Consider the following 24,802-nt stretch of genomic DNA (forward strand, 5'->3'; position numbering starts at 1 on the left):
CTCGCTAGCTGGCTGCGCGTAAGATGACCCGCTCGCTCGTTCGTTCGTCCGTCAGTCTTCCCGGTACTTGGCCGTATGTGTGGCACCCACGTTGCCAATTCTCCGACGCGGTCTTCTTCTTCTGCTGCTTCTTTCCTTTTTTGCCTTTTAGGAAAATGGCTTCATTCAAACTCCGAAGCAGTTCGACTGCGTGCGCTGAATGTCTCGTCGTTGCCGGGAAACAGCGTTTCGGCGTCCGCGCGCCTCATTTCCTTCCTTTCCTCCTTCTACTTCGTCCTTTTTTTTTTTATCGCGGTGTGCCTTTCACACATGTTGCCCCGTGCGGTTAGCGATCGAGCGCTTCGGTGGAAAGTGTGAGGAGGGACATCTCTGCGAGGCACGGTCGAGAGTTTCGAACGCGGCGCATGCATCTATGCAAGCACGAAAGAACCCTTGAGAATAATCGTGTGTCTCCCGAGATCGGGCGCTGCGGCGCGGATCTCGGAGGCCGTGGAATAGTGCTTGCCCCGACAAACGATATATATATATATATATATATATATATATATATATACATCCTACGTTCTCGCACTGCAACTTTGCGGGCACTTTAGCTTGTTTCGCCAGCACTTTCACCTTCGCACAGTAGAAGAAAGGATAAGGAAGACGTGGAACTTGCCTGCGCATGCGCAGACAAGTTTTGTCTGCTTTTCGAATTCTCCTTACTCTTCCGATTGTGTCCGTGTTTACGCGCCAGCATTGCAGTAACACAAGGCTGCATGTCCCGGCGTATGGGTGGAAGAAAAAAAAAGACTCCTGACTCCTTGTGACGCTTCCCGGCAACTGCGCTTTTTTTTTTCCCACCTTCGCCTCTGCGCGCCGCTGAGTCGGATGCGCGGAGGCGAGCGCCACCTGGATGGTGTTGTTGCAAGCAGCAGAGCGGGGCGCGCCGCTCTATGAACGGTAGAAACGCTCGAAAAAAGGGTTTGTAATTGAGTTTCCGCGTACCCGAATTATGTTTTCTCCTATATTCAAATTACAATCCGACGCTATCATGTCTGTAGGTTGTGGTTAAGTCGTACTTCACCATTTTTCTGACGCATTTCACTTTGAGAAATTCAGTTAGTTCGCAAACGCCTCAGCGCCACGCGGATGGCCTGCATGGTTCGGTATGCGTCGTTCGGAATGATTTTTTCGCTGACAAGACGGTCGGCGCCAGACGCCGACGCCGGATTTCTCGCGACACGAGGCCCTTAACGCTACCGCGTTAACACGTCTCTTTTAAAGCGACCGCTGTCGCTGTGGTGGCTACGCTGCTTACAAAGCGGTCCTGTTCCGTTGACCGTATATTGCTGCTTCGGCGCCGACGTTCTTGCGCAGTATAATTACGAAATAAACGCGCCGCGTTCTTTCGAAAACGACTGCCGCTTAACGCCGTCCCGCATGCTGTCTTTTCTTCGTAAACGCCGAGCCATTGTGGACCGCGGAACGAGGGAAGTCTCGTTAAAGAGGGCAGAGGGGGAAGTCGAGGGATACGCGTTCCGAGATCCGGGATAAAGAGGGAAGCGCGCGCTTCCGGACAAGGAAGTGCTTCCTCCAACATTTCCGGTTCGCGATCGCCGTTTCTGTGTGCGGCCGTGTGTGAAGCGCTGCGCGGCCGTCGATGGAATGGACGTTTATAGCCGACGAAAGGCGGCCAGCTCCCAACTAGCTTGCGCGTTAATGCGACCAGCCGCGTCATTCACGGCGAGCCTCTTAGCGGGATGAGCTTATTATATGTGCGCGCCAGCGCGCGATCATTGTCTCCTCCCTGGATGTGGGCGACGATCGCTTACAGCGCAGTTATCGCCTTGCCGATCATTAGAAAATGGCGGAGGAAGCGCTTCGTCCGGAGTGTCCAGCATGCTTGGCTGTGCCGTATGACGGCGACGGACGGTCTCAGTGATAAGTGAAATCTCCAGTTCGAAGGGGTCTTTCATTTCGCGTCTTGCAATTTGATTATTATTATTATTATTAGTAGTAGTAGTAGTAGTAGTAGTAGTATTACACGAAAGAGCGAAAGTTGGTCGCACAAAGGAAGAACTATCGACAGCCCTTATTTTTCACCGCTTACCTGTACCGGATTGCTCATAATTTGCGAGTTCATCCCTCTCTTTCTGTTGTACTCCTATAAGGAGTAAGATGAAAAGAGAGAGAGAAACTGATTTATTTTTTTTATCCTTTCTCTATCTCTTTTCTATGCTTGGTTTAGTGTGCAACATGATGTGCTATATAAAGCTAAATTTGCCTGGCCCATCGAGAGTTTGCTGCCTGAGCGGCATAGCCGTCGATTCGTCAGTTCGTGGGATCATTCATCCAGCTATGAATGATCCAACCTAGATAATTTCAACCCGAGACTGCGTTCAAAAAACTGGTAACGCCGGGACTCGCCGTGGCTGAGACGGCGTATGCTGCGGTCCCCTGTATAATGCGTCATAGACACGACTGTATGTCCGGGTATAGCTTAATTACTACCTTCGTTGGAGCTAGGTGTATATACTTTTGATGGTGACGTTCTGACCGTGCCCCGTTATGTGCGCCTATTGTGGCCTACTTTTATTTCTTTTATACGCTGGCATGTATCCGCCCTGTCGATTGTATGTAGTCCAAATGTCATTGGTAGAACTTTTTTTTCTAACTGCAGAAGCTGATGCCCAGAAAACGGTTAGATGAGATTCCAGAGTGCAGAAGAGCAGCTTGTCTTTTCCCTCCATTTTTGTTCCCTCATCTATTTCTGCGCGTCGTGTCTTGCGCTTTAGAAACATTCTATGAACATCGACCAAGTATATATCCTGACTCACCATCTTGCTGAATACAATTATATCTGGCCCAAACGTTGACTCCATCAAGTCTCTATCTTCCAGTGTAAACATGTCTTGTAGGATACTTCTTTCGAAGGGTTATGCCGACAGCCTTTGCTGGAAATCCTTGCAAAAAATCAATATAGACATAATGTTGTGTTTTTGTTGACTTTCTGCTGACTTCGATAGAATGTCCTTTGAGACGCAGTTGAATATTAAACGTTATTTCTGTAAGCGAATACAGAATAACCTGCCCTGATTGATGACCATAGGTACCTACACTTCATCCTCCGAAGGAAAATGATGAGTATTTTGTACTTGTGTTTGGGACGTGCTTGCTCGCCATCTACTGAACCAATTTCCAAGCGGCTTTCGTTGAAAAGAAGAACAAAAAAATGGGTCTTCCGGCTTTTGGGAGCAGATATTTTGTTTAGATGACGAATTCCTTTTATTAAGGCTGCTGCGGGAGCTAGTTTGTGTACGTGACGTCATGGCTAAATGCGCTGCTTGATGTAAAACGATGAACTGGTTAGGAGGCAGATTAGGAACCCCAAGCAGGGCGTTTAACCACGAATTCCTTCTTACAGAAATATCCCAAAGTCGGAAATTAAAGAAAGATAGAATAACGATGCACCTAGTTTACTTCGTAAATGAAGTGTAAAAAAAAAAAAGAACTAAACTCGCGACTCTGTAGAAGACTGCAAACGTTCGGATGTACTAAAGCGGTCAAAATTGATTTACTATACAACTCTTTTAAATATACCCTTAATTTGTGAGTATGACTTTTGCAGAAGTCGCGTGAACAGCGTAATGATGTGACGCAAGCAGTAAAGTTACGTAGATGTTCTTCACACGCAGAGTTTACAGAATTGTGATATGTTTCCAGTTCAGAGTTGTGAACTTTGTGCTTCAAGTTCTTTTAAAAGTTTTCCAGATTGTTTGGCAATTTATTTTATCAAGGCCTCAAATAAAACTGCTTCCAACAGTCGGTATATAGAGACTGCTGTCTTTCAGAAACCCAGCAGATTTCACTCGAATCGGTTTCAGCAGTTGTCCGATAAAAGCACTTCTGCGTTTCGCGTGAATCTATATATAAATATGGAAATCGTATAAACTTAAACCGACTCCAACACATGGCGCTCTTTGGCGCCATATATGCTTGACCATTGCGCCTCAAAACACCAAATTCATCGTCATCATCATCACAGATCACTCCGCGGCACAGGACACGTCATCCTGGAAAGTTATCATTATTTCCTTACGACCTGGCGTCTATTCTGTCGCATGCAGCTGGTGTATACGGGTGTTCGATTCAATCGCAGTACTCTGCAGAGAGAGAGTGGCGAGGGAGAAATAAAAAACATATCGGTATTGCTGGCTCTAGTGAGTGTTTGTGAGCTGAGTTATAGCTTCGAATGAAAAAAAAAATACAATAGTTTAACGGTGGTGCCGTACAAATTTATGGCTGTCTCTGTACGTATACAGAGCAATAAAAAACGACGGGCTTGTAATAAGCGGGGACAGGCGGGGTCTGCAGTCTTCCACGTCTGCAATTGTGGGCCTAATTGGCACCGGCAGGCGGTAATAGTTCTTTTGCCGGCCCGGAAAGCAAGCCCGATAAGCTTTTTTCACCCTCCAGTTTTTTTCCCCATCTCACGAAGCGATCTCCGTATCATCGTTTCGCTTTGTGATGACTTTGCCGCGAATGGTCTCAATGGTCCTTCGTTTCGTTTGCTGCTCGCCTTTCTACAGGTAGTAGCAGTATAGTGTTAAACTTTATTACACCTTCAAGAGGTAAGCGATCTGGTGGATCTGGTGCAACAATGTCCGAACCCGTTCTGCACTGTAGAATAATTTACACCCGAGAAGTGAAGGGTGTAAATGTGTCTGTATAACTCCCGCCCTTACACCCTTATACGTGTAAGGATGTGAGTTATAGACACATTTACACCGCTTTGCACTTTGAGGGGTGTAAATTATTTGCATGCATCATCCAGACACCCCACGCCGTATGACTAGTGCGTAAAGCTGCCCAGCACGAAGATGCGCGTTCGACTCCCTGCTTCAGCGGCTATGTGTACATTTCGGCGAAGCAGATACACCAGTGTATAGTGAGATTTTCATTATTTACTCTGATAATGTATATACAGTCTATACGGCGTCGCCCGTAGGTGTAGGATATTGGGGCGCATATATTTCCAGATATATCAGACCCGCGTCACCGCGCAGCATTCCAGACCCACGCTCTTTGTGTTCGGCGTTGGAGCTCGTCTGCTTGACGCGAATGGCGTGCAGAAAGTAGCCTTCTGTGCTCTGTTACACGGTGACTTTAACGCGCACGTTTTTTTTTTTTTTTTTTTTTTTCAATTTCTTGTCTCTTTGCATCCTTATACCGTTCCCTTTCAATTCTGGAGGACACATGGCGCGAAATGCGTCACAGGGACGAGGCGCAAAGAACTTTATTTTCTCTCTGTCTCTCTTTCATGTTTCAGTTCAGCGCTCGTGCGCGCGCACGCGCGCCTACCCCTCTTTAAAATTGCACCGCGAGGGGGGGAATTGCGTGACGTTCTCATTCGGCCGATAAGAATGCGAATTTTCCGTGGCAAGAATTCGGGTATAGCAGCGAGGGCGCGCGCGTCTTTTGAGGGAGCCTCGGCGAAGCAGCGATTGGGCGCCGTCCTCCGTATCTCTCTCCGTTGGCGCCATCGCAGGCGGGATAAAAAAAAATAATACAAAAAAAAATCGCAATGACGCGGGAAAGGGGGCGAGGAAGGGGGTTGGCAATAAGATGCGGGCGTGCAACGGTTCCCGAAAGAAGAATGAAAGAGGGCGCTCAGGAAGCCCGACATGCGCGATTGTGCACGTACGTACGTATATAATAAGATTATTTGCGAAGACGACGACATCGCTCGGCGAAACTGCAGTGCAGGGGTGGGGGAGGGCGCGCGCGCGGCCCCGCAATATATATACGGAGAAAGAAATTCAGTCGCAGAAAAATGCGACGCAAAGAAATGAAATGGTCTCCGCGCGCGGGCTTGAAAAACCGCGCCCGAGTTTCTCGTCTCGAAATGAGCGAGTGCGTCCGACCGCGCGCTGAATGCCTCCTTAAAACCGTGCAACGTATCGTATAGGCTGTATGTATATATACGAATGGGGGCACCAGCCTAATCAGTGAAGGCCGAACTCGCCTTCTCACGTTAAAAAAAGAAGCTCGATGGGCGGGGCCCGTCTTCTTCGAGGCCCGAACATGTGCCAAGTGCGTGTGCTGGAATGTGCTGCGCAGTGTGCACATATCCCCATGGCGGTCACTATATGTGTACCGTCCAAATAGCGAGCGTCTCCGGCGCACCTGAAGACGTCCTTATACGCCGGAGGGGGCCAACCGGTAACGTTAGTCGAGCGTTGCGTTATCTCATCGATATCCCATTTCGTAGAAACCGTCCATGTTCGATAGGCGCGCGTGAGATATAGGTCGATCTCCCTCCGATTACCCCCATGCCTTATCCTGCACGCAGCGTTCGCAACGCTGTTCCTTTTTAGTGTGAGATAAGGCAGCACATATCTCGCGTTCCTCCGTATGTTCCTTTCGTTCGGCTCTCCGGTGCAGTGAGCCACGGCCCTGGCGTTCGCCCTTGGGGCACCATTCGCCGTCTTCGCCCCCCCCCCCCCCCCCTCCTCACTGTGTTCTCGGTCGTATATATCTACCACCGGCCGCTGTTTCATTATTTTATAGTTTTTTTTCTAGTCGCTCCGGAAGTCCCGTGAATGGGCTGGGCGAAGAATATCTCAATATCTTCCGGTTCTCAGTGTGTATAGGCCGACCTTAGCCTCTCTTAATAGTCTGCCTCTCTTCTCACAGTCCCATAGTTTTTGTCGCCGTGTTTTCGTAATATTTCCGCTGCGTCTTTGTAAAACTTATTTCTCGCTGCACATTCCCAACGGGACCCCTGCAGTGTGTTCTGTTTACTCGCGCATCTTCTGGGCGGGCAAGAATGTGCTTACCATAATTTGCCATTCCATAGTAATTCTTTCTTGAAATCTTGCTGCTTTCGTCTTTCTTACTTTTACTTGTAGTAGCGAGTCCTACTCGGTGTTTGCATGTGGTTCGTGGAGCCTATTGCCTGAAGCCTCCTGTGTGTCATACGTGCCTCCGAGATGTGCGATCACGCAAAATTTTACTTCTGAATATGTCAAACTATGCTTAGTTGCTTGCCCACTGGTTTGTGTCGTCTTGCACAAAGCCTAATTTGGCCACATATATATAATTACGCAACGAACAGGGAGTGAGAGGGTGGGGGGATTAACATGCACAGAGCTGTGCGCCGAAATCACGGAGGCAACAGCCGTCACTCACCGCGATTGCCTGTAATAGATGGAGCCACAATAACATGACCGGAAGCTGCGATTGACGAGCAAGAGCACGTACTATACATCAGTTATACATATATGCCTCTACTAGTCATGGCAACTCCTTTCGATGTTAGCTTTTATGCGAAAAATACTTGCAGTACTTACAAAATCGTGCGCATGTAGCAGTTCGAGTTCTCCTAGCGGCCTATTCGATGTCGGCGGAGTGAACGGCTACCGTGGTATATCACTCTGTTGGTATAAACGTTTCGTGCCTCCGTTACTGTCCTTGACAGAGTCTTGAGAGTGTTGAAAGACGTTGATAATCGGTATTTGCCTGGCAGTCTGGAGGTGTTTCGGATTGGAAAGAGCAGTATCACGACGTTATAATTGCCTTAAATGGACGCGGTGGTTCCGCTGGAGCGCTGCGTCATCATTACTTGTGTATGTATAGTGCGCGTATGTAGGGTTGGTATTGGACAGTGTGGCGTATATTGGACAGTGCGACGTATATTGGGCAGTCAGGCGTATCCAATTGGAATCAGCATTTTTTACAACAAAAAAAAAGTAACTGGAACGCCCATGTATTTCGTCCCGCACCTTGGGAAATAATATCTCGAAACTGGTGTCATCCTGGAAATTAAATTCAAGTCGATGCGTCTTGCAAGCTCACCTGCTACAATTCGTAAATTGCAATATGTGTCGTAAAGTAATTAACTAAGAAGTTCATCAGTCAATTTTTGGTAATTAGTTGAATATGTGTTTCGATGCCTCGTGCTATTAATGTCCGCCTCTTCGAATAACCCAGCTCAAGGATAAGGATTATGCTGCCTGCCACAGGCGATTTTTTAAAATACCGTAAAGCTTAATTTTGAACACACGGTACAGTGTCCGTTTACTAGCGACTTATACGTCGCAGTATTCTAAAGCAGACCGCCCCTCCCCCCCCCCCCCCCCCCCAATGTTTCGTATAGTCGATATGTTTATAATATGAGCCTGAATTCCAGTAAGCACTAGCGTATATCGTCGTAGTATATAGGCGAGGCTCGTCTGACTCTGCGCATACTTGCGCGTATAAGCGTGCGTGCTAGCGCCTTTCGGTTAACGGCTAATAAAAATTCCGAGAGGCCGCGCGCTATATTCGAAGGAGCCGCGTTTCCTTTTGGGTCGTTTTCCCCGTTTCTTGTTGCGTTGCTCATTTCGGCGCGTGCCTTTTCTTCCGCAGGAGCGATAACACTGCGAACTGCATTTCACGACGAAGAAGCACGTCTAACACGAGTCCGGGAAATGGGCGCAGCTTATTATAATGGGCTCTGGTGCTCCCTTGGCCGAGATTGCAAAGAACTATCCGTGTTGTTTGGTCGAGAACAGTACATACAGTTTCGAAACTGCGAGCGCCTATCAGAATGAAGGAACAGGAATAAAAAAAAATATGTATAAACGGCAGAGGAAACAAATGGAGTGGGGGTAAAGACAAGCGCATGGTAATTTTTTTTATGGCCGATACACACACACACACACACACACACACACACACACACACACACACCACACACATATATATATATATATATATATATATATATATATATATATATATATATATATAGGCGCGTGCGAAAGCAGTCGAAACGTGACACATGCGAGCCGAATAAATGAGTTCTGGAGTCAGCGATATGGAGAACTGATTTTATATGATGAAAGAAAGGGAAGAAAATAAGACTGGCTGAATGTTTAGGTGCCTCATTTAGGCAGCGTGATCACGTACAAGCGTTCTTCTTCTGCTTCTTTTTTTTTTTCTGGACCTTTTCGTCCGGAGCGAACGGTGCTGTCGTTTTGGTGGGCATGCAAAAAAAGGTTCGGGGACCAAATTACAGCCGTACGTGTCTTCGTTCCTAGATGCTCGTTCTGCCGTTCTGTGTACGTGAACAACGACCGTTTCTGGAGGGTTGACTGCCTATACCTGATGAAAAGGAGTACGGCCTTTATTACGTAGGGTGTACGCTGCTTTACTTATTAATTTTTTCACTGCAAGTTTTGCGGCGTCCCGGGCACCCTGCGTCACACGGGCTCGAGACGCCCGCAACAACCGTGGACGGAAAATGGAGTAACAGCCGAAGAACAGAAGGCCGGAGAGGACAAGAAAAAACTGTGGGAGACCATGCTGTCTTGCCCGGGGCGGGATGACTAGCGACAGTTGGTTGGACCGGGTCAGGGGGACAGCGAGGGCCCGCGGATTCCTAAAACGAGGAACCCGTCCTCCTGATCAACCCTTATAAAAATTTAGAGAATGTTGTGTTTACATTGACTTTCTATTGCCTTCAATGAAATGTCTGTTGAATTACAATTGAACAGGACGCATTATTTTTGTCATGGTCGAGACGGAGAGATCTGTCTCTCTCTCTCGCTAGTTCAGAAATAAGTGTTTATTTCTCTCCTCTCTCTATCATGGTGAGGGTAAAGCTGGCTTCAAATAGCAGTGGCGATTTTCGCTGCTTCGTATCTAAACGCGTGTATTTACTCTTCATATTCTTTTTGTTGAACCTTATACGGGACTCGAGCGTTTGGTATGTATGCTCCAAGCATAGCCTCTGAGATCTTGCGGCGTGAGCAAGCTCGGAGGCCACGCTTCAAGGAAAATGCCTTGCTTGCACTGGGCCGTTGTGTGTCGATCCACGCATTTGGCAGTACACCACATAAAATGGAACGAAGTGAACCCGGTCCGCGGTGTTATGGGCTCGCCCTTTTGACCCGGGGACCGTGTCCGAACATACTGTTTCCTTTTCGTGTCCTGAAAATGAATATTTTCATCGAGCGTGCTCGTGTTGGGCTGTGGGAAGTGCATATCCCACCGCAATTATCACCCGTAATTCTGCTTTACAAAATCTAGAAATTGGTGAATGAACTTCCGAAAGCATATTATTTCAGAATTTCACAGACCTTCGTTTCCGAGATATAAATCTGCGAACAATTCGCCCGTGTTAAAGGCTTAAGGAGGGTGAAGTATTGAGCTCGTTGGTGTTGCAGCAAAAAGGTAGGGGAACGAACACAAGCGCATGTGTTCGTCGCGAATAGACCGATCCCACCGGCCAGTTTCACGACGCCACCGCTGCCGCGGTGCATGCTGGTACTTGTAGTCATCCGGCCGCTCCAGCCGCCCGGAGTGCCTGTGCGTCCTGTTTCCGAACGCTTTTTGGCAATTTTTATGGTTCGTGTTGAGCCATCGTGCGATGGGAGGATTGACCTGTACGTTCCTGGGTGCTACAACAACCACACAAGGGACAAAGGCTTCGGATTCTATGTGTTTTCTAAAGAGCGAAAGCTTCGAGAGACGTGGATCCAACGGATCAATAGGTGGTACTGGTAATACACAGAGCGAGAAGAAACACGGGGACGAATAGCGGCCGCATTTCGATGGGGGCAAAATGCTAAAACATCCGTGTACTTAGATTTCCCGGAATTTATAGATTTGTCGATTATCGATTAGCTATTGATTGGCTATTGATTACCTATCGCAAGTTATTGGCCACGTATTTGGGCTAGACTAAGCATTACCAACTCATCCCCAGCATTTCCCGAAATTTATTGATTATTGATCGATTATCGATTAGCTATTGACTCCTTATCGCAAGGTATTGGCCACGTATGTGGGCTAATCTAAGCACTACCAAGTCATCCCCAGCATTTTCCGGAATTTATTGATTATTGATCGATTATCAATTAGCTATTGATTGGCTATCGCAAGGTATTGGCCACGTATTTGGGCTAGGCTAAGTACTACCAAGTCATCCCCAGCATCCCCTGAAATTTATTGATTATTGATCGATTTTTGATTAGCTATTGATTGCTTATCGCAAGGTATTGGCCACGTATTTGGGCTAGGCTAAGAACTACCAAGTCATCCCCAGCATTTTCAGGAATTTATTGATTATTAATCGATTATCGATTAGCTATTGATTGGCTATCGATTGGCTATCGCAAGGTATTGGCTACATATTTGGGCTAAGCTAAGCACTACCACGTCATCCCCAGAATTTTCCGGAATTTATCATTATTGATCAATTATCGATTAGCAATTGATTGGCTATCGATGACTTCGCGATCATTGGCTATTGGCGTTTTTATGTTAAAAACGCCGCCTAGCTTACTCAAGAACTTCTAGATATCGCTGTTACTGAAGTCTGCAAGTCGTGCGCGAAACCCCTGTAGGTAAGCATCATTAGGGCACGAAGGTTTCGGCGCCGCATTTCAAACCTGTCTCCAACAGGTATACAAATCCTATTATGTCCGTCGCTAAGCAAACATAACGTTGCAGTCACCGAGATGCAAGTGTGCAAAAATAGTAACGCAAAACGACCGCGTACAACAAACAGCATATACTACATACAAAGCTTGAACAAATACGATACTCAACGCGTAATCAGCGGGTAACAACCGAAATGAAAGAGCAGCAGACACTTTTCAACGTTCGCCTCGCATGCTAATATGAACAGCCGATGTCATTTCCTAAAATACATGAATTTTTCTCGGTGGTGGAGTCGCAGAGATGTCTGCGAAGCTCGTGCGCTGTACTCAACGAGCGCGAACAGCGGTTACAGTGGCTGTACCGCGGTGGTGTGGGTGACCAGTTGACTACAACCAAGATGGTGATAGTGCTACATCCGGAAAACCGGCGCATGCGCAGATCGGTCGGTGCAGTGCCAGCATCAAACAGGGCTGCATGCGTTTACTTGACGCCTTCTTGCAATTCTTTTTTTTTTTTTTGCATATATGCTTCGCGGCAAGTCCGCCGAATAAAACAAAACTGAAATATGCAGACGCAGTTCAACACGATAAAATGTTCGCACCCGCTTACCTCCTTTTGTAACATAGTATTAAGGCGAAAGCCTTAAATGCCTCATCAGACGGCGACCTTGAAAATGCGGCTTGCGGTATAAAAAGTCACGTGAGCTCGCCTCGCGCAGAGACGCGCTCGTGCCACTGCTCGTACGTTCGTCGTTTTCTTCCACAGCTGCTTCCGATGCCGCTCACCATGCCAAAAAAAGGCACAGCTAATTAATATAGAGTTAATTAAGGCACTCGAACCCATGACATTTGTGGGAGTTGCACCCTCTACCTTCGATGGGAGTCGAACCCACGACATTTGATGTTAATTAGGGTGAATTTCATTAAGGCACAGTTAATTAGGGTAGCGTCAATTAAAGCACTCGAACCCACCACCTTTGGTGGGAGAAAAGAAGTAGTAAGAAGTAACAGCGCATTCGGGGAATGAGAATGTCAACTAATTTAATTAATGCCACTTGAGCGCGCAGGCTTTCGCCTCCGCCCTCTTTGGAGTATGCTAAAGAGTGCGTTTTGCTTATGTTGATTGTTTTTGTTTGTCTCTCTCTTCTCAGATCGTGCGCGAACGGGTCCGCGGCTGGGAGTCGCACCACGGCGTCGTGTGGAACAGCCACCCGGGCGCGCTGCTGACGCTGCGTCGGTTCGCGGACACCCTGAGGCCGCTGCCTTTCCACCGGCACCACCACCGCAGCAGTGGCGGCGGCGCCGCGGACGAGCAGGGTGGCCGGTACACGGCCGTCGTCTACTCCGCCATGCCCAGCGCGCAGCCGCTACAGAGGCTGCTCAAGAGCCTGCTCCGCTCCGCCTGCCTCGCCAAGGTCGGTTCTATTTCCTTGCCCCCCCATCCCTCCAGAGAGCGCAGGTTCAACCTAGAGTAACTGTATATGCTTCCCTTAGGGAGCAGAGTGGCGTATCTGATTGAATGCGCCGCGCGCGCCCCTATTCGCCAAATCTGGTCACATGCACAAAAAAATGTCACAGTTTCGCCCTAAGGGCGAAGCAATGAATGCGATAGCAACACAGCAATGTCATACGAAGTAAGGTGAGCGGCTTTGGTAGCAATATGAATTGTAGTAAACATGAGCTGATTAAGTAAGCAGGTGTGCTGCGGCGTAAGTAGACCGACATGAAGAGAGACTCGATGACCACGAGAAGGCGCGTGTGAAACGGTGGTGTTGATGAGAAGCGCTTCCCGTGGGCAGCGCGCGTGCGAAGGGACACACCTGTAGCGCTGCACTGCCGATCCGGGCAGCATTACATGTGTAGCGTGCGTTGGAAAATGTGACCCGACTATTACTAACTGAATGAACAAGTGTGGTGTGAGCGCGCACAAAGAAACATGAAGAGATCACACTGAACGACTGCAGAAAACGACTGTCAAAACGCTGGCAGCAAGTATACGCCGCTGCGGGCGAAGGTACGTGCGGTCTATCGCTTCAACAGAAACTGAGCCGCGAATGCACGCGGCGCATAGAGGTCAGCGCCGTGTGGAGATAAGAGACGGTGCGGCGAGCGACGAGCGCGGTTGTTGGCAGAAGAAAAGTGCCCCCCCCCCCCCCCCCCCCCCCCCGCTTCCTCCGGCGCTGGCTTCCCGCTTCCTTGCTTGCGCGTGGGAGAGATAAGAGACCGTGCGGTCGAGCGACGAGCGCGGTTGTTGGCACAGTAGAAGTGCCCCCCCCCCCCCCCCCCCCCCCCCGCTCCCTCCGGCGCTGGCTTCCCGCTTCGTTGCTTGCGCGTGGGGGATTGAGTGCGTTCGCTCTCCGTGATAGCGCGCGTCCCAGCACGCTTGCGCTCGGGCATACGGCGCGCGGTGAAGATTTTATCTATACGGAACCTCACGGCGACGGCGACGACGGCGACGGCGACGCCGACGGCAGAAATCCGGTTGAAGTGTCCATATAATTGCTATCGCAATAAAAGCATTGTTTTGAGGAAAAGCCAACTTCACAGCTGCGCCTACGCCATAGAGTTTCTATGGCCTGCACTGCCGCCCGCAGCGCCACCGCCTTCGCTGAATGAAGGAACAAGCACAGTCGGCAGCGGGTGGCTAGAATGCGCCGTTAGGGTGGCTAGAATGGGGAGGTGTGAAGACCGCCACCATTGCCTAGCGAGGCCCCGCTGCGCGTTCCTGCCGCCGGGGGAAAATTCTGCGCCTCTGTCGGGGGCGCCGTGAGCCTGTCAGTCTCGTAGGCGCTGCGCAAGGTAACTCGCGTGCTTTGTGTGGTGCATCTTTCTTGCGTTTCATAAGTGATTCTTGAAAGGAGGTGGTGTGAGCTGCTTTCGCTATTTCTTGACACGCTGTCAAGAATGCCGTCAACGACGAAGAAAAAGACGCAAAGGTGGTGTTTTGTGCCAGGTTGCGACGCCGGTTACAAGTCGTGCGGACAAAGAGTGTCACTCTTCCGCGCGCCTGCCTGCAAAGATGAATTTGGAAAGTGGGCGCGCGCCACACTACACTACCTGCCGAAGCAGCTGAAGTTGCCGTAGACCATGTGGACTATGTGGAGCTACACAGTGATGCCCACCTGGTTTATTACATCGCGGGCTACGTAGCCAGGAAGCGCATCCTTCTAAATGATTGCAACGCATGCAGGGATTCCTGGCTTGTGACACGAGAAAGTGTGCCGCACCAATTGCCAGCAGAAGCTTGCAAACAGTGGGACATGGGGGGGGGCTTCTGTACCCATCAGTGCATCTGTACAACCTCATTCAGACCCTCGAGGACAGACTCACTGTTGCATTAGCACTACACGACTGCACGCAAAAGCAGTCAAGAATTTCTTGCTTCTAGCAGCCAATGTGCCTCAAATTGGCTGCAGGGAGCATTCCACTGCTCTGACAGGATTGGTGGCTAGATTTTACTCTGTCACACGTGTTCACTTTTTGCTCAAAGGCTTGAACCAGTGTGCTACCCACAAGAAAGTCAAAAGGGTCAAGCCCTGCGTTTTGTAAAAATGTGTGCTCTGTGGTGACTGCTATTTGCAATAAACTTGTATTAAGTCACCAGCGCTTGCACTTCTCGGATTTTTTTACCACATTGTTGATATATTGCATTAATAACATGATATATTTCATTAACTTGTTACCTTTAAAGTCCTATCACAATCGCAAGTATGTGACTAATGTGCGAGTGACACATTCAAGGTTGTTCTAACGCGCTGGCCTTCCACGGTGATTCCTATGAACTACTTTCGGCACGGCGTAACACATTAACCTCGGCAAGAAGTGGCCGCAAAAATCTTCACTGTATCGGCTGCGTGGTCGGTGCTCGCTGTTTCTACGTGGAATGAGCGCACTGAAACACTTAATTAAATTCTCTCAGCATTTCCAATGCTAAACAAATCATGCTCGTCAGCATCAAAAGCATTCAAGCGGAAAAACTAAGCGCGACCAAATCATTTGCTCGCCCGGAGGTATGCAGACGCCGCGAGAAACCACGGCGCCCCCGCCGGTAGCTCCGTCACGCGGCAGGAACGCGCTTTTGGGCCAGCCTCCGGAGGCCGGTCTTCACACCTCCCCATTCTAGCCACCCTAGCGCCGTATCCCGCGTTCAGGAGGAGTGGCTTTTCTGCTTAACACGGATGCGTTGGTGGGCAAGATGGCGGACCTATGCGCAACTCTGCTCCCGTAGGGAACATATGCAGTAACGCTAGTTGAACCGGTGGAACCGTTTGCGTTGAATGGCAAGTGATGAGGAGCGAGGAGCAAGTTGATATCAACAAGGGACTGAGACAGAGGTGCCCTTTATCCCCCGCTGCTGTTTATGATGTGCATGGTTTAAGGACGGAAAGGGCGCTAGAAAGAATCAAGTACAGTCGAAACACTGATATATCGAACCCGCATGTAACGAATTATTGTATATAACGAACAGTAGTAACGCTCTTGTATAAAATTTTGATTTTATATATCGAATTACCTATCTATCGAACTTTTTTTGTGATCACTTCAGATTCGATATATCCGGGTTCTACTGTAACGGGTTCAACTTCTCATACAAACAAGCCGGCACAATAGTTGAGCAGCAGCTTCCAGGTTTGTTGTATGCGGACGACATCGTGTTGCTTGCTAAGCAGCAAAGTGACGTGCAACTTCTGGCCGGTATATGTGGAGAAGAATGCTAAAATTTAGGATTAAAATTTAGCGTTAATAAATCAGGTTTTGCGGTATTGAAAGAAAACAGTGAAGGACAGTGTTAATACAGGGCCAGGAAATAGCTCGAGTAAAAGAATACAAATACCTTGGTGTATGGATAAACGAAAGCGGTATATATCTGGAGACACAGGAAAAACAGCAAAAGGGAAGAGAAATGCAACCATAATGAAACACAGAACGCTATGGGGACACAATAGGTACGAGGTGCTCCGGGATATGTGGAAAGGTTTAATGGCTCCAGGGCTTACATTTGGAAATGTGGTTGTTTGCTTGGAGTCAGGGGTACAATCAGGACTCGATGCCAACCAAAGGTCAGTGGGACGCACCGCACTGTACGCTCACGGGAAGACTGCAAATGAAGCCGTGTAGAGTGATATGCGCTGGACAATTGTTTTGAAGTGAGGGAGGCTCGGAGTAAAATTGTTTTTGAAGAACGACTGAGGAATGTGGAAGAAAGTAAATGGGTTGCGAGAGTATAGCAAGTATGCAACCGGTATGGTCAGCAACATGGCAACAAAGAATGTCAAACGCAAAGTCAGAGACGCTGAGACAATCTCATGGGTGGCGGCAATGGAAAATAAGCCTGCTATGACTAACTACCGCAAAGGAGAAAACTAAATCAGGAAAGAAACAATTTATGATAACTCAAAGGGAAGCTCCTTACTTTTCGAAGCAAGATCAGGGTGCCTTAGCATCCATCCATACATCTGCTCAGCAGTCAAGATAAGAAAAAAAAAAAAATACGGGAAAGAAATTGATACGACCGGATCCATTACAGGCATAGGTAGGCGGTACATGCTAGAATGAAAAGCATCTCTGCGTGCGTGCGTGCGTGCGTGCGTGCGTGCGTGCGTGCGTGCGTGCGTGCGTGCGTGCGTGTGTGTGTGTGTGTGTGTGTGTGTGTGTGTGTGTGTGTGTGTGTGTGTGTGTGTGTGTGTGTGTGTGTGTGTGCGTGCGTGCGTGCGTGCGTGCGTGCGTGCGTGCGTGCGTGCGTGCGTGCGTGCGTTTTTTGTCGCATAGGCGAGGATGTGCAGTGTGCACGTTTTTGGATGCACCATCGAAAGAAGATGACCAACTTCATTGTCGCCGTGACTGTCCTTTCGATGCTGGTTTCTTTTTTCGCCGCAACGTCGCGCAGAGGGAAAGATTCCCGAAGTTTCCTCTATCGTAGGTCATCAGCGCTGCAGTGTCCGCCGAGTCAATTCAGAGACCGACGCGAATTCGGCAGATGCCCTCAGCCAGCCGCGCATGCCTGGAGCATTCTTTCGCCGTCTGTTGCGCCTCGAAAAGAAAGCGATAGCGCGCCTCGATTGCTTTCGTCGTCAGAAGTCGGTGTTCTCGATCGGGCTGCGCTGTTGTCCCTGGAGATGGGTGGACGACAGTTCACCTACACGGTGACGCTGTTGTCGGTTTTCTTTTTCTTTTTTTACTTTTTTTTTTCTTCTTCCATTGCGCAAACTGCTCGAGAGAGAGAAAGAGATAAAAGAAAAGGAAAAACCGCGTAGAGTTCAGTGCTGCATTACGCCAACCGCGCTATGGGCTTGCTCCAGGCACAGCTAGCCTCTCACTACAAATACATGTTACAGTTATGGTATACCGCTACGGTACTTTAGTGCGTAGCTGTGGTGTTGCGCTGCTAAGCTCGAGGTCGCGTGTTCGACACCGGCCGTGGCGGCCGCATTTCGATTGGGCAGAAATACAAACGCTCGTGAAATTAGATTTGCGCGGGCGTAGAAGGATGCCAGGCCGTCGAAATTAATCCAGAGTCCTCCCTTACCACGTGCCTCGTAATCAGATCATCGTTTTGGTGCGTAACACCCCAGATTTTTTTTTCTTTTCTTTTTTCTTTTCAATCGTGGTACGGGGGGTAAAGGCAGGCTTACATGCAATACACGGACACAAGAGCGAGAATAAGGCCGACACACCCGCCGGCTATCAACTGAAAGGTCGCACGGTGGCGGGAAAGAAGAGACAAAAACTATCTGCGTTTGCTCGTAGGACGGCAGGCAGTTACGGCGCTGTACTTTTCTCTTCTCTTCCTTTTAAAATCACTCACACACACACACCTGTCAATCGTGGGCGCAGATAAGCACCCTCGAGAGATAACGGTTTAGGCATGACGGTTCCTCTTTATGCAAGATATCCGAGGGCTGACATACGCATGCTATACCGCTGTAATGTTTACTAGCAGTTCCTCGTTTCTTTTATCTGAATATAACTTTACTGCGTGTATTTTTTTATTATTTTTTTGTACTCAGAGATAGAAATGAAGAACTGCGTCTTATGGTCGTGGCGTGTATGGCAGATAATAACTGCAGCACGTGAGCAAGTCAGCCTTCGACTATCTCGCATGAAGAGAAATCCAAGTGTTGTCTAATACGTTATATTTCGAAAGTACGTCTTGCGGATTGGCGCTGCCTGCCCATCAGCTTGCGAAGGTTGGTTCTTTTTTTTAGCCACTGTGCGACATTTTGTGTTGTCCTTGTCACTCTTCTTGTATCAATCTTTTTTGTACGCCCGTATTTTCCTACCAATCAATCAATCAACCAATCATTTATTCATGTATCAGTGTACATGGAGGGGTGAAAAGAAAAAGCTGCCGATAAGGCAGCTTGACGGGTTCTCACCCCCGAACGTTTGAGCAGCAACTGTTTACAGCAAGCAAAAAAAAAAGTAACAAACAAATAATGCATGTACAAGCATTTCGATCAACTAGTACAGGTACCATATAAAGTAGAGAAACAATTAACTTGCATGCTGGCTTATACAATGTTAAAGCAAAGTGAAAGCTTGTGAGCATGTTCAACTGAATATAAACGATTATATAGGGGGGGAAAACGACACAAAGGAACAAACTATGAAAAAAGACGCTAAAGTTCTAGTGTGGTTTGATTTTCTAACACAATATTATGATCATTAAAGTAATTTAACAGTTTTGGGATAACTTGAGCCCGTTTCACATGGTGCGATTTCGATCGCGATTTCCGTCGCATGCGACGGAAATCGCAGTCTCAGGGTCGATTCTGCGATTTTTTAGCCTTCTGTCTAGCGCACTTTTGAGTGGCTCACAACTAGTTTCGAGTAGATTTGTAGCAGTTGAATGCGAGCGGCGAGTTCAGATCCTAACGGAAATCAATAGAAATCCGCCTCGGGCTTAGCCAGGACGTGTGTGTATGGCTGTAGAGAAGAGATAATCAAATTTGAGACTCCCGAAACATACACTGCATTGGACGTTTGCTAACGGCTCACGTGTTGTCTTCCTTTTTCCCGCTCCATTTTTGTTACGATGACAACGATGAATACAATTATTTATGCGCATACTTTGTGAAGCGCTGGGCGACTTGAGTATATGTTCTAGCCACCATAACTTGAGCGGGAACGGAGAGGGCGCAGCGTGCGCGCCCGCTCTGCTGATTGGCCGAGGCGAACCACGTGACAGGTGCGGCGGCGTTGGCGCTCGTTTCGGTGTTTTGTGACAAGGATCGTAGCGCTCTGGGGGGAGTGAGTTGGTATTAATGCATTATTTGGGTGTAGGTAGCACACAATAGTCATAAACGAGTACAGAATGAGAGTGCGCGTTGAGTAGGTGTTCACATCGATAAAAAAAATGCTTATGAAATTGGCTATACGTGCGTCCCTTTATCTACTTTAGCCCTGGTTTATCGTGCGCTATCTACACCGAATTGACGTTTGCCTAAAGACGGAAGGTATATGGTTTGAACCGATGATCAGCTATCAAGAGCAGCCAAAGCGAAGACGCAGCAGCGGACGCAGCTTTTAGCGAGTGGTCCGCAGCGGGGAAAAGCGGCGCTGCGGTCGCTCTTCGCGCTTCGCGAAGGAGGGAAATCGCTTCCTCGTCCGTCTTAATTTCCGGTATCTGCTCCTGGGAAGAAGACGCTGCCGTCGTCTGTTGTCCGTGTGCTCGCTTTGTGCGAGAGTAGTGTATGGGAGGGGAGTAAAGGGTGCCGCTCCGGGGCATCACACATTTCGCGGCTGTCACTTTCCCGCTCCGCGCCCAGCCGATATTTGGCAACTCGCTTGGGTTCGCGACGCCGCTTCTTTCTAGACCTAGCGAAACGAGCATCTGGGAAACGCCTCCTATCCCGCTTTGCTTTCTTCGGCAGCTCCCCTGGTAAGAAGTGGCGCGTTGAGTGCTACATTCGCCTCCGGAGTTAAATCACTGCCGGCGGGTGCGTTGCGAAACAAGCGTCGTTACGAAAACATACTCTTTCTGTCGTTTCTTTTATTGCGATAGCAATTATATGGACACTCCAAAGCAGATTTCTGCCGTTGCCGTTGCCGTCGCCGTGAGGTTCCGTATGACGTCAATGGAGATGAAATCGTCGCCGCGCGCCGCCCAACGCTGTATGTGCGAGTGAAAAGGCGCGAGGGACGCGCGCTTTCACGGGGAGTGAACGCACGGCGGAGAACAAACGCGCGTTCTGTGCCATGCTCCCTTAAGGGCTGCAGAAGTAGGCGTCTCTTTCCTCCTTTACAATCACCATATATGTAGAGCAAACGCGCCTTCTTCTGATGCACGAAAGGCCGCGGGGGGGGGGGGGGGGGGGCAGGGAAGGGAGGCGACGTTTAGCTGCGGCACCAAGTGCCTATTTATATCAGAGGCTCCGGCAACAGTCACCAACGCCGCACGCATTTTGAGCGAACGCGGGCAAAACGCCGACGGCGTCGACAACAGTGCTGTGTGTTGCCGGTGCTGCTGCATGTCCAAGTTTGTACAGCGGATAAAACTACTATCCTTACTCCGTATAGCTCTCTACTAAGTTGCTATCGCAATTTATGCTTCGCCTTTCGGGTGAAACTGCGACAACTTTTTTTTCGTTTTCTTCTTTAATTATATATTCGAATAGCATTCTTAGACTACTTGCTTGTTGTTGAGCCACTTTGGGTCTGTCTAGCCTCTTTCGCCGTTATTCAATGAAAAAAAAAACTTAAAATTTCTCCGATGCTGGGCAGAACGAGCCCGCATCGCACGGCTTCCTCGAGCACAGCCAAACTCTTAAGCGCTGCGCCACGAATGCCCTCGAGCAGCGAGAGAATAATTAGCACGCACCGTCGCGCCACGCATCTCGCAGGCCACGCGCGGACATCGTGTGCGCGCCGCTGGATGGCGCAGCCTGTCCAGAGCACAAGAGAGGAGCCCGTCTGTAGTACACGGCTCGTACATGACGCGGCCAGGCGGTGGCAATACGCTGTGTAGCTACAGTGCTTGAATGCTATTTGCATTGACATCTACAGTCATTATGAAATAAGTTGTACCATAGTTTTTTTAAAACAAATTCCTATGAATTTTTTTCCGGAACTTTGTCACTATAGCTGTCACTGATCACTCTAGTGAAGACAAAATGCTGTCTGTAAAAATGTTGCCCAACACAGCTGAGAACATTTTTCTAACCAACATTTAATGAACCCCCAACGGCCGAAGTCTTCAGGATATAGAATATGAGTAAATATGAAATTTTGTTGAAGCTTGTGCATCAATCCTCAGATCTGTGGTCAATTAGTGTCATAGCCAGTTTTTACCTATTTCCACACTCTTTATATCAATTTTCTCACTCAATGAAAAACACTCTGCTTTAGCCACTGGTATTTTTCCTGCTTCGTTCAATATGAACTCCGCCATTGGTATTTCAATTCCGGTCTAAATCAAACCTTCACCCTACCAAGGACGACGTGTTGATCTTGTTCACTTGATGCACTGTCACTCAAATTCCACCTAAGCCGTATACCGTATAGACTCGTGTAAGGGCCGCAACCGTGTAAGGGCCACATTCCCAACTTGGCAGCCCAAAATTTTGGTGAAAAGAATTTTCTAACGGAGAAACAATCGCGTTCGGTGCCATGAAGCCGTGCACGTGCATTTGCAAATTTTCGCACGCTGTGCTCTTCCGCGTGCCCCTACTAAATGGCAAGAGCCACCTATTAGTGGCATCGAATATCTAGAGCCATTTTGGCCTTTATACAGGACCGAACCAGTTCGGTCCCAATTGTAAAAAAAACAACACTGCAGCCCTTACACGAGTCTATACGGTATATGGGTTTGTAGTGTGGATCATGCAACTGCGCACATTGAAATCACTGATTTGAAGAGTCTGTCATGGGAGCATGAGCAGCGAATGACTGTTGCCTGTCTGTGGGGTCCCTTACCTCCTGCAGGTGCTGGTCATATGGGGTGGTGAGTCGCCGGCCCCTGTGGTGGCCAAACTTCTTCAGGGCGTTGGCCTGTCTCCTGGCAGCAGCAGAGCCCCCGTGCACGTGGTGGTCCCACCGCAGAGGGCCATCAGTTCTCGCTTTGCACCCCACCCTCTCATCACCACCGACGCTGTTCTTGCCCTGGACGAGGATGTCATGCTCACTGCTGAAGAGGTGAGGAACCTGCTCTTATACTCACCATGGGGCGCATCAAGATGAGCAGTGGTTGTAACTCAAGGAGATGACACACATGCATCCGTGAAAGCGTTGCAACTTGCATCTCATACCTCATAGCTTGTACGTCAGAGCTTCGTCATAACTTCTGCAAGGCTTCATCATGGGTTTTTGTACTTTGTCTTTATTTGGACAAGGACTTGTGCCACGATTAGTTTGGCAAATGTCCTGCTCAGAATAGTGCACTTGCATACAGTCGATTCCCGTTAATTCAACCCTTGTGGGGTTGCAAAATTTACTCGAATTATTCACCAGGTCAAATTGACAAACGGCGGCAAAATGGCAAGCAACGCCATGCTGAGTAGACGAATTAGTCTGCTGAATATGGGGGCATAATACAACGGGAAATCAAGCAGGAACAGATGGTTTCACAGGCAGAAGGAGCATTGGCCTCTAAAAGATAAAAAGAAAGCAGTAGCGCCACTTGCTAAAATACTTGTGCTCAAGTTTTTAGCAACTTCCGTGTACATGAGGATGAGGAGGTGGCGGTTAGGTTTGGTGGGGATTGAATTAATCTGAACCACCATGCTTTTGCGTTCAAATGAAGCGCATTTTTCTTTCACAGCAATTTGTGTTTTCTTGCCACGACTTTCCAGTGCATTTGAATTAAGTGAAAAGTCAAATTAACGAGAATCAACTGTATTGGAAAAAGGCTACCAATGAAATTTCTGCCACACTAATATCAAGGTTGGTAGTATAGATTCTTCCATCAGCAATGTGATATTGAACAGCTAAATTTGCAGTACATGACACATAGAAGTTCAGTGTCTGTGGGGATCATAACAATTGCATGAGGTGAAATATTCAGTGGAAGAGCTACGTATTTGGTACATATTTGCTTGTCCAGCTTGAATCTATGCATTATCAGTGCTAATTCTTACTCTAAAGCAAATCTTGTGACCCTCTCATGTTGCTCACAAGTGTGCAGGTTTTGCAAACTATTTTCTCAAAGATAAATGCGAGTTGTGACATCAGAGGGAGTGCTGAAGAAAGAAAGGAAGCAAAAGATATCTACATGAACTACATCATGCAAATTTTTTTTGATGTGACAAAATGAAACTGGATGGCAATGCATAAACACACTTCAGTAATTCAAGCACCTAATGTTGCAATGCTTTAATAATTCTAGCTCTTGTGGCACCACTTGGAATTATAAAATTTCTTTTGGCTCAAGAGTGGGTCGTTGGGAAACAATGTTGTCTAGGCTTGGGAATTGCAAACTGACAATCGCAGGGCGAAGATCACGCATTGATAATCATGTCTGCAAAGTATGTTACATTTATCTGCCCTGCCAAAGCAGCAGGTCAATGACAATAATTTAAACAAAAGCCCACACATTGATTAACAGGAGAGAGCCTCTGTTGTGAGGAGGGTAACTCACCTCCTCGAACAATTGCTCCTATCTCAGTCAAGCTTAAACGGCTTTTAAAGGTTTCTGCTGTAAAACACTTCCTGGACAGTCCTTTACAACTTCTAGTCAGGGACCGTTAAAAAAGAAAGAAAAAAAAAGTAATACCGAGAGACCAATTTTGTTACTCCGTATCATTAAGTGGCTCCAACCTGTGTTGAACGTCTGAAGCCATCAGAAGTGCTTGAGGGAAGTACGCCTTGATGCTTGCAGATGGACTTTGGGTTCCGGGTGTGGCAGTCATTTCCAGAGCGCATTGTGGGCTACCCGGCTCGCTCGCATTACTGGGATGATGCTAAGGCTGCCTGGGGCTACAGCTCTAAGTGGACCAATGAGTACTCCATGGTGCTCACAGGTGCTGCCTTCTACCACAGGTACCGTAGCACAATATTTCTATCACACCCACAATATGTTCACATTTTGATCTAAAGAATTTAGATGCACAGCGTTCTGACTGTGTTTCCCCTCTTTGGAATGCAGTTGAGCCAAGATACAGCAGAACCACGTTATAATGAAGCTGCATTCTATGTCAGAATACTTTTATTATACAGTTAAACTCGGATATATTGAACTCACTTATAACGAATTGATGTCTATAACGAAGAGCAGTAAAATCCCTTGAAAATTGTTGTATTGAATTTTTATTTTATATATCAAATTACCTATACAGTATATTTAACTTTTTTGTGATTTCCTTCAGGTTCGATATATCCGGGTTCGACTGTATCCGATATTCATTTATAAACATGTAGTATTTGTTAAATGCTAATATTGGTGACAAGCATTTTAA

The 24,802-nt window shown here is 47.9% G+C and overlaps 1 protein-coding gene across 1 annotated transcript in view; it reads left to right on the forward strand.

Annotated features, from left to right (window-relative positions):
- Positions 1 to 24,802, forward strand: part of LOC119457583 (exostosin-1b) — a 182,224-nt gene that overhangs the window by 151,049 nt on the left and 6,373 nt on the right. Inside the window, exons 4-6 of the mRNA XM_037719198.2 lie at positions 12,563 to 12,826; positions 22,335 to 22,544; positions 24,226 to 24,386. Of these exons, the coding sequence (XP_037575126.2) occupies positions 12,563 to 12,826; positions 22,335 to 22,544; positions 24,226 to 24,386 (635 nt within the window). The remainder of the gene's footprint in view (positions 1 to 12,562; positions 12,827 to 22,334; positions 22,545 to 24,225; positions 24,387 to 24,802) is intronic.

The sequence above is a fragment of the Dermacentor silvarum genome, chromosome 7 (genome assembly GCF_013339745.2).
Source record: "Dermacentor silvarum isolate Dsil-2018 chromosome 7, BIME_Dsil_1.4, whole genome shotgun sequence".
In the NCBI taxonomy this organism is placed as follows: domain Eukaryota; kingdom Metazoa; phylum Arthropoda; class Arachnida; order Ixodida; family Ixodidae; genus Dermacentor; species Dermacentor silvarum.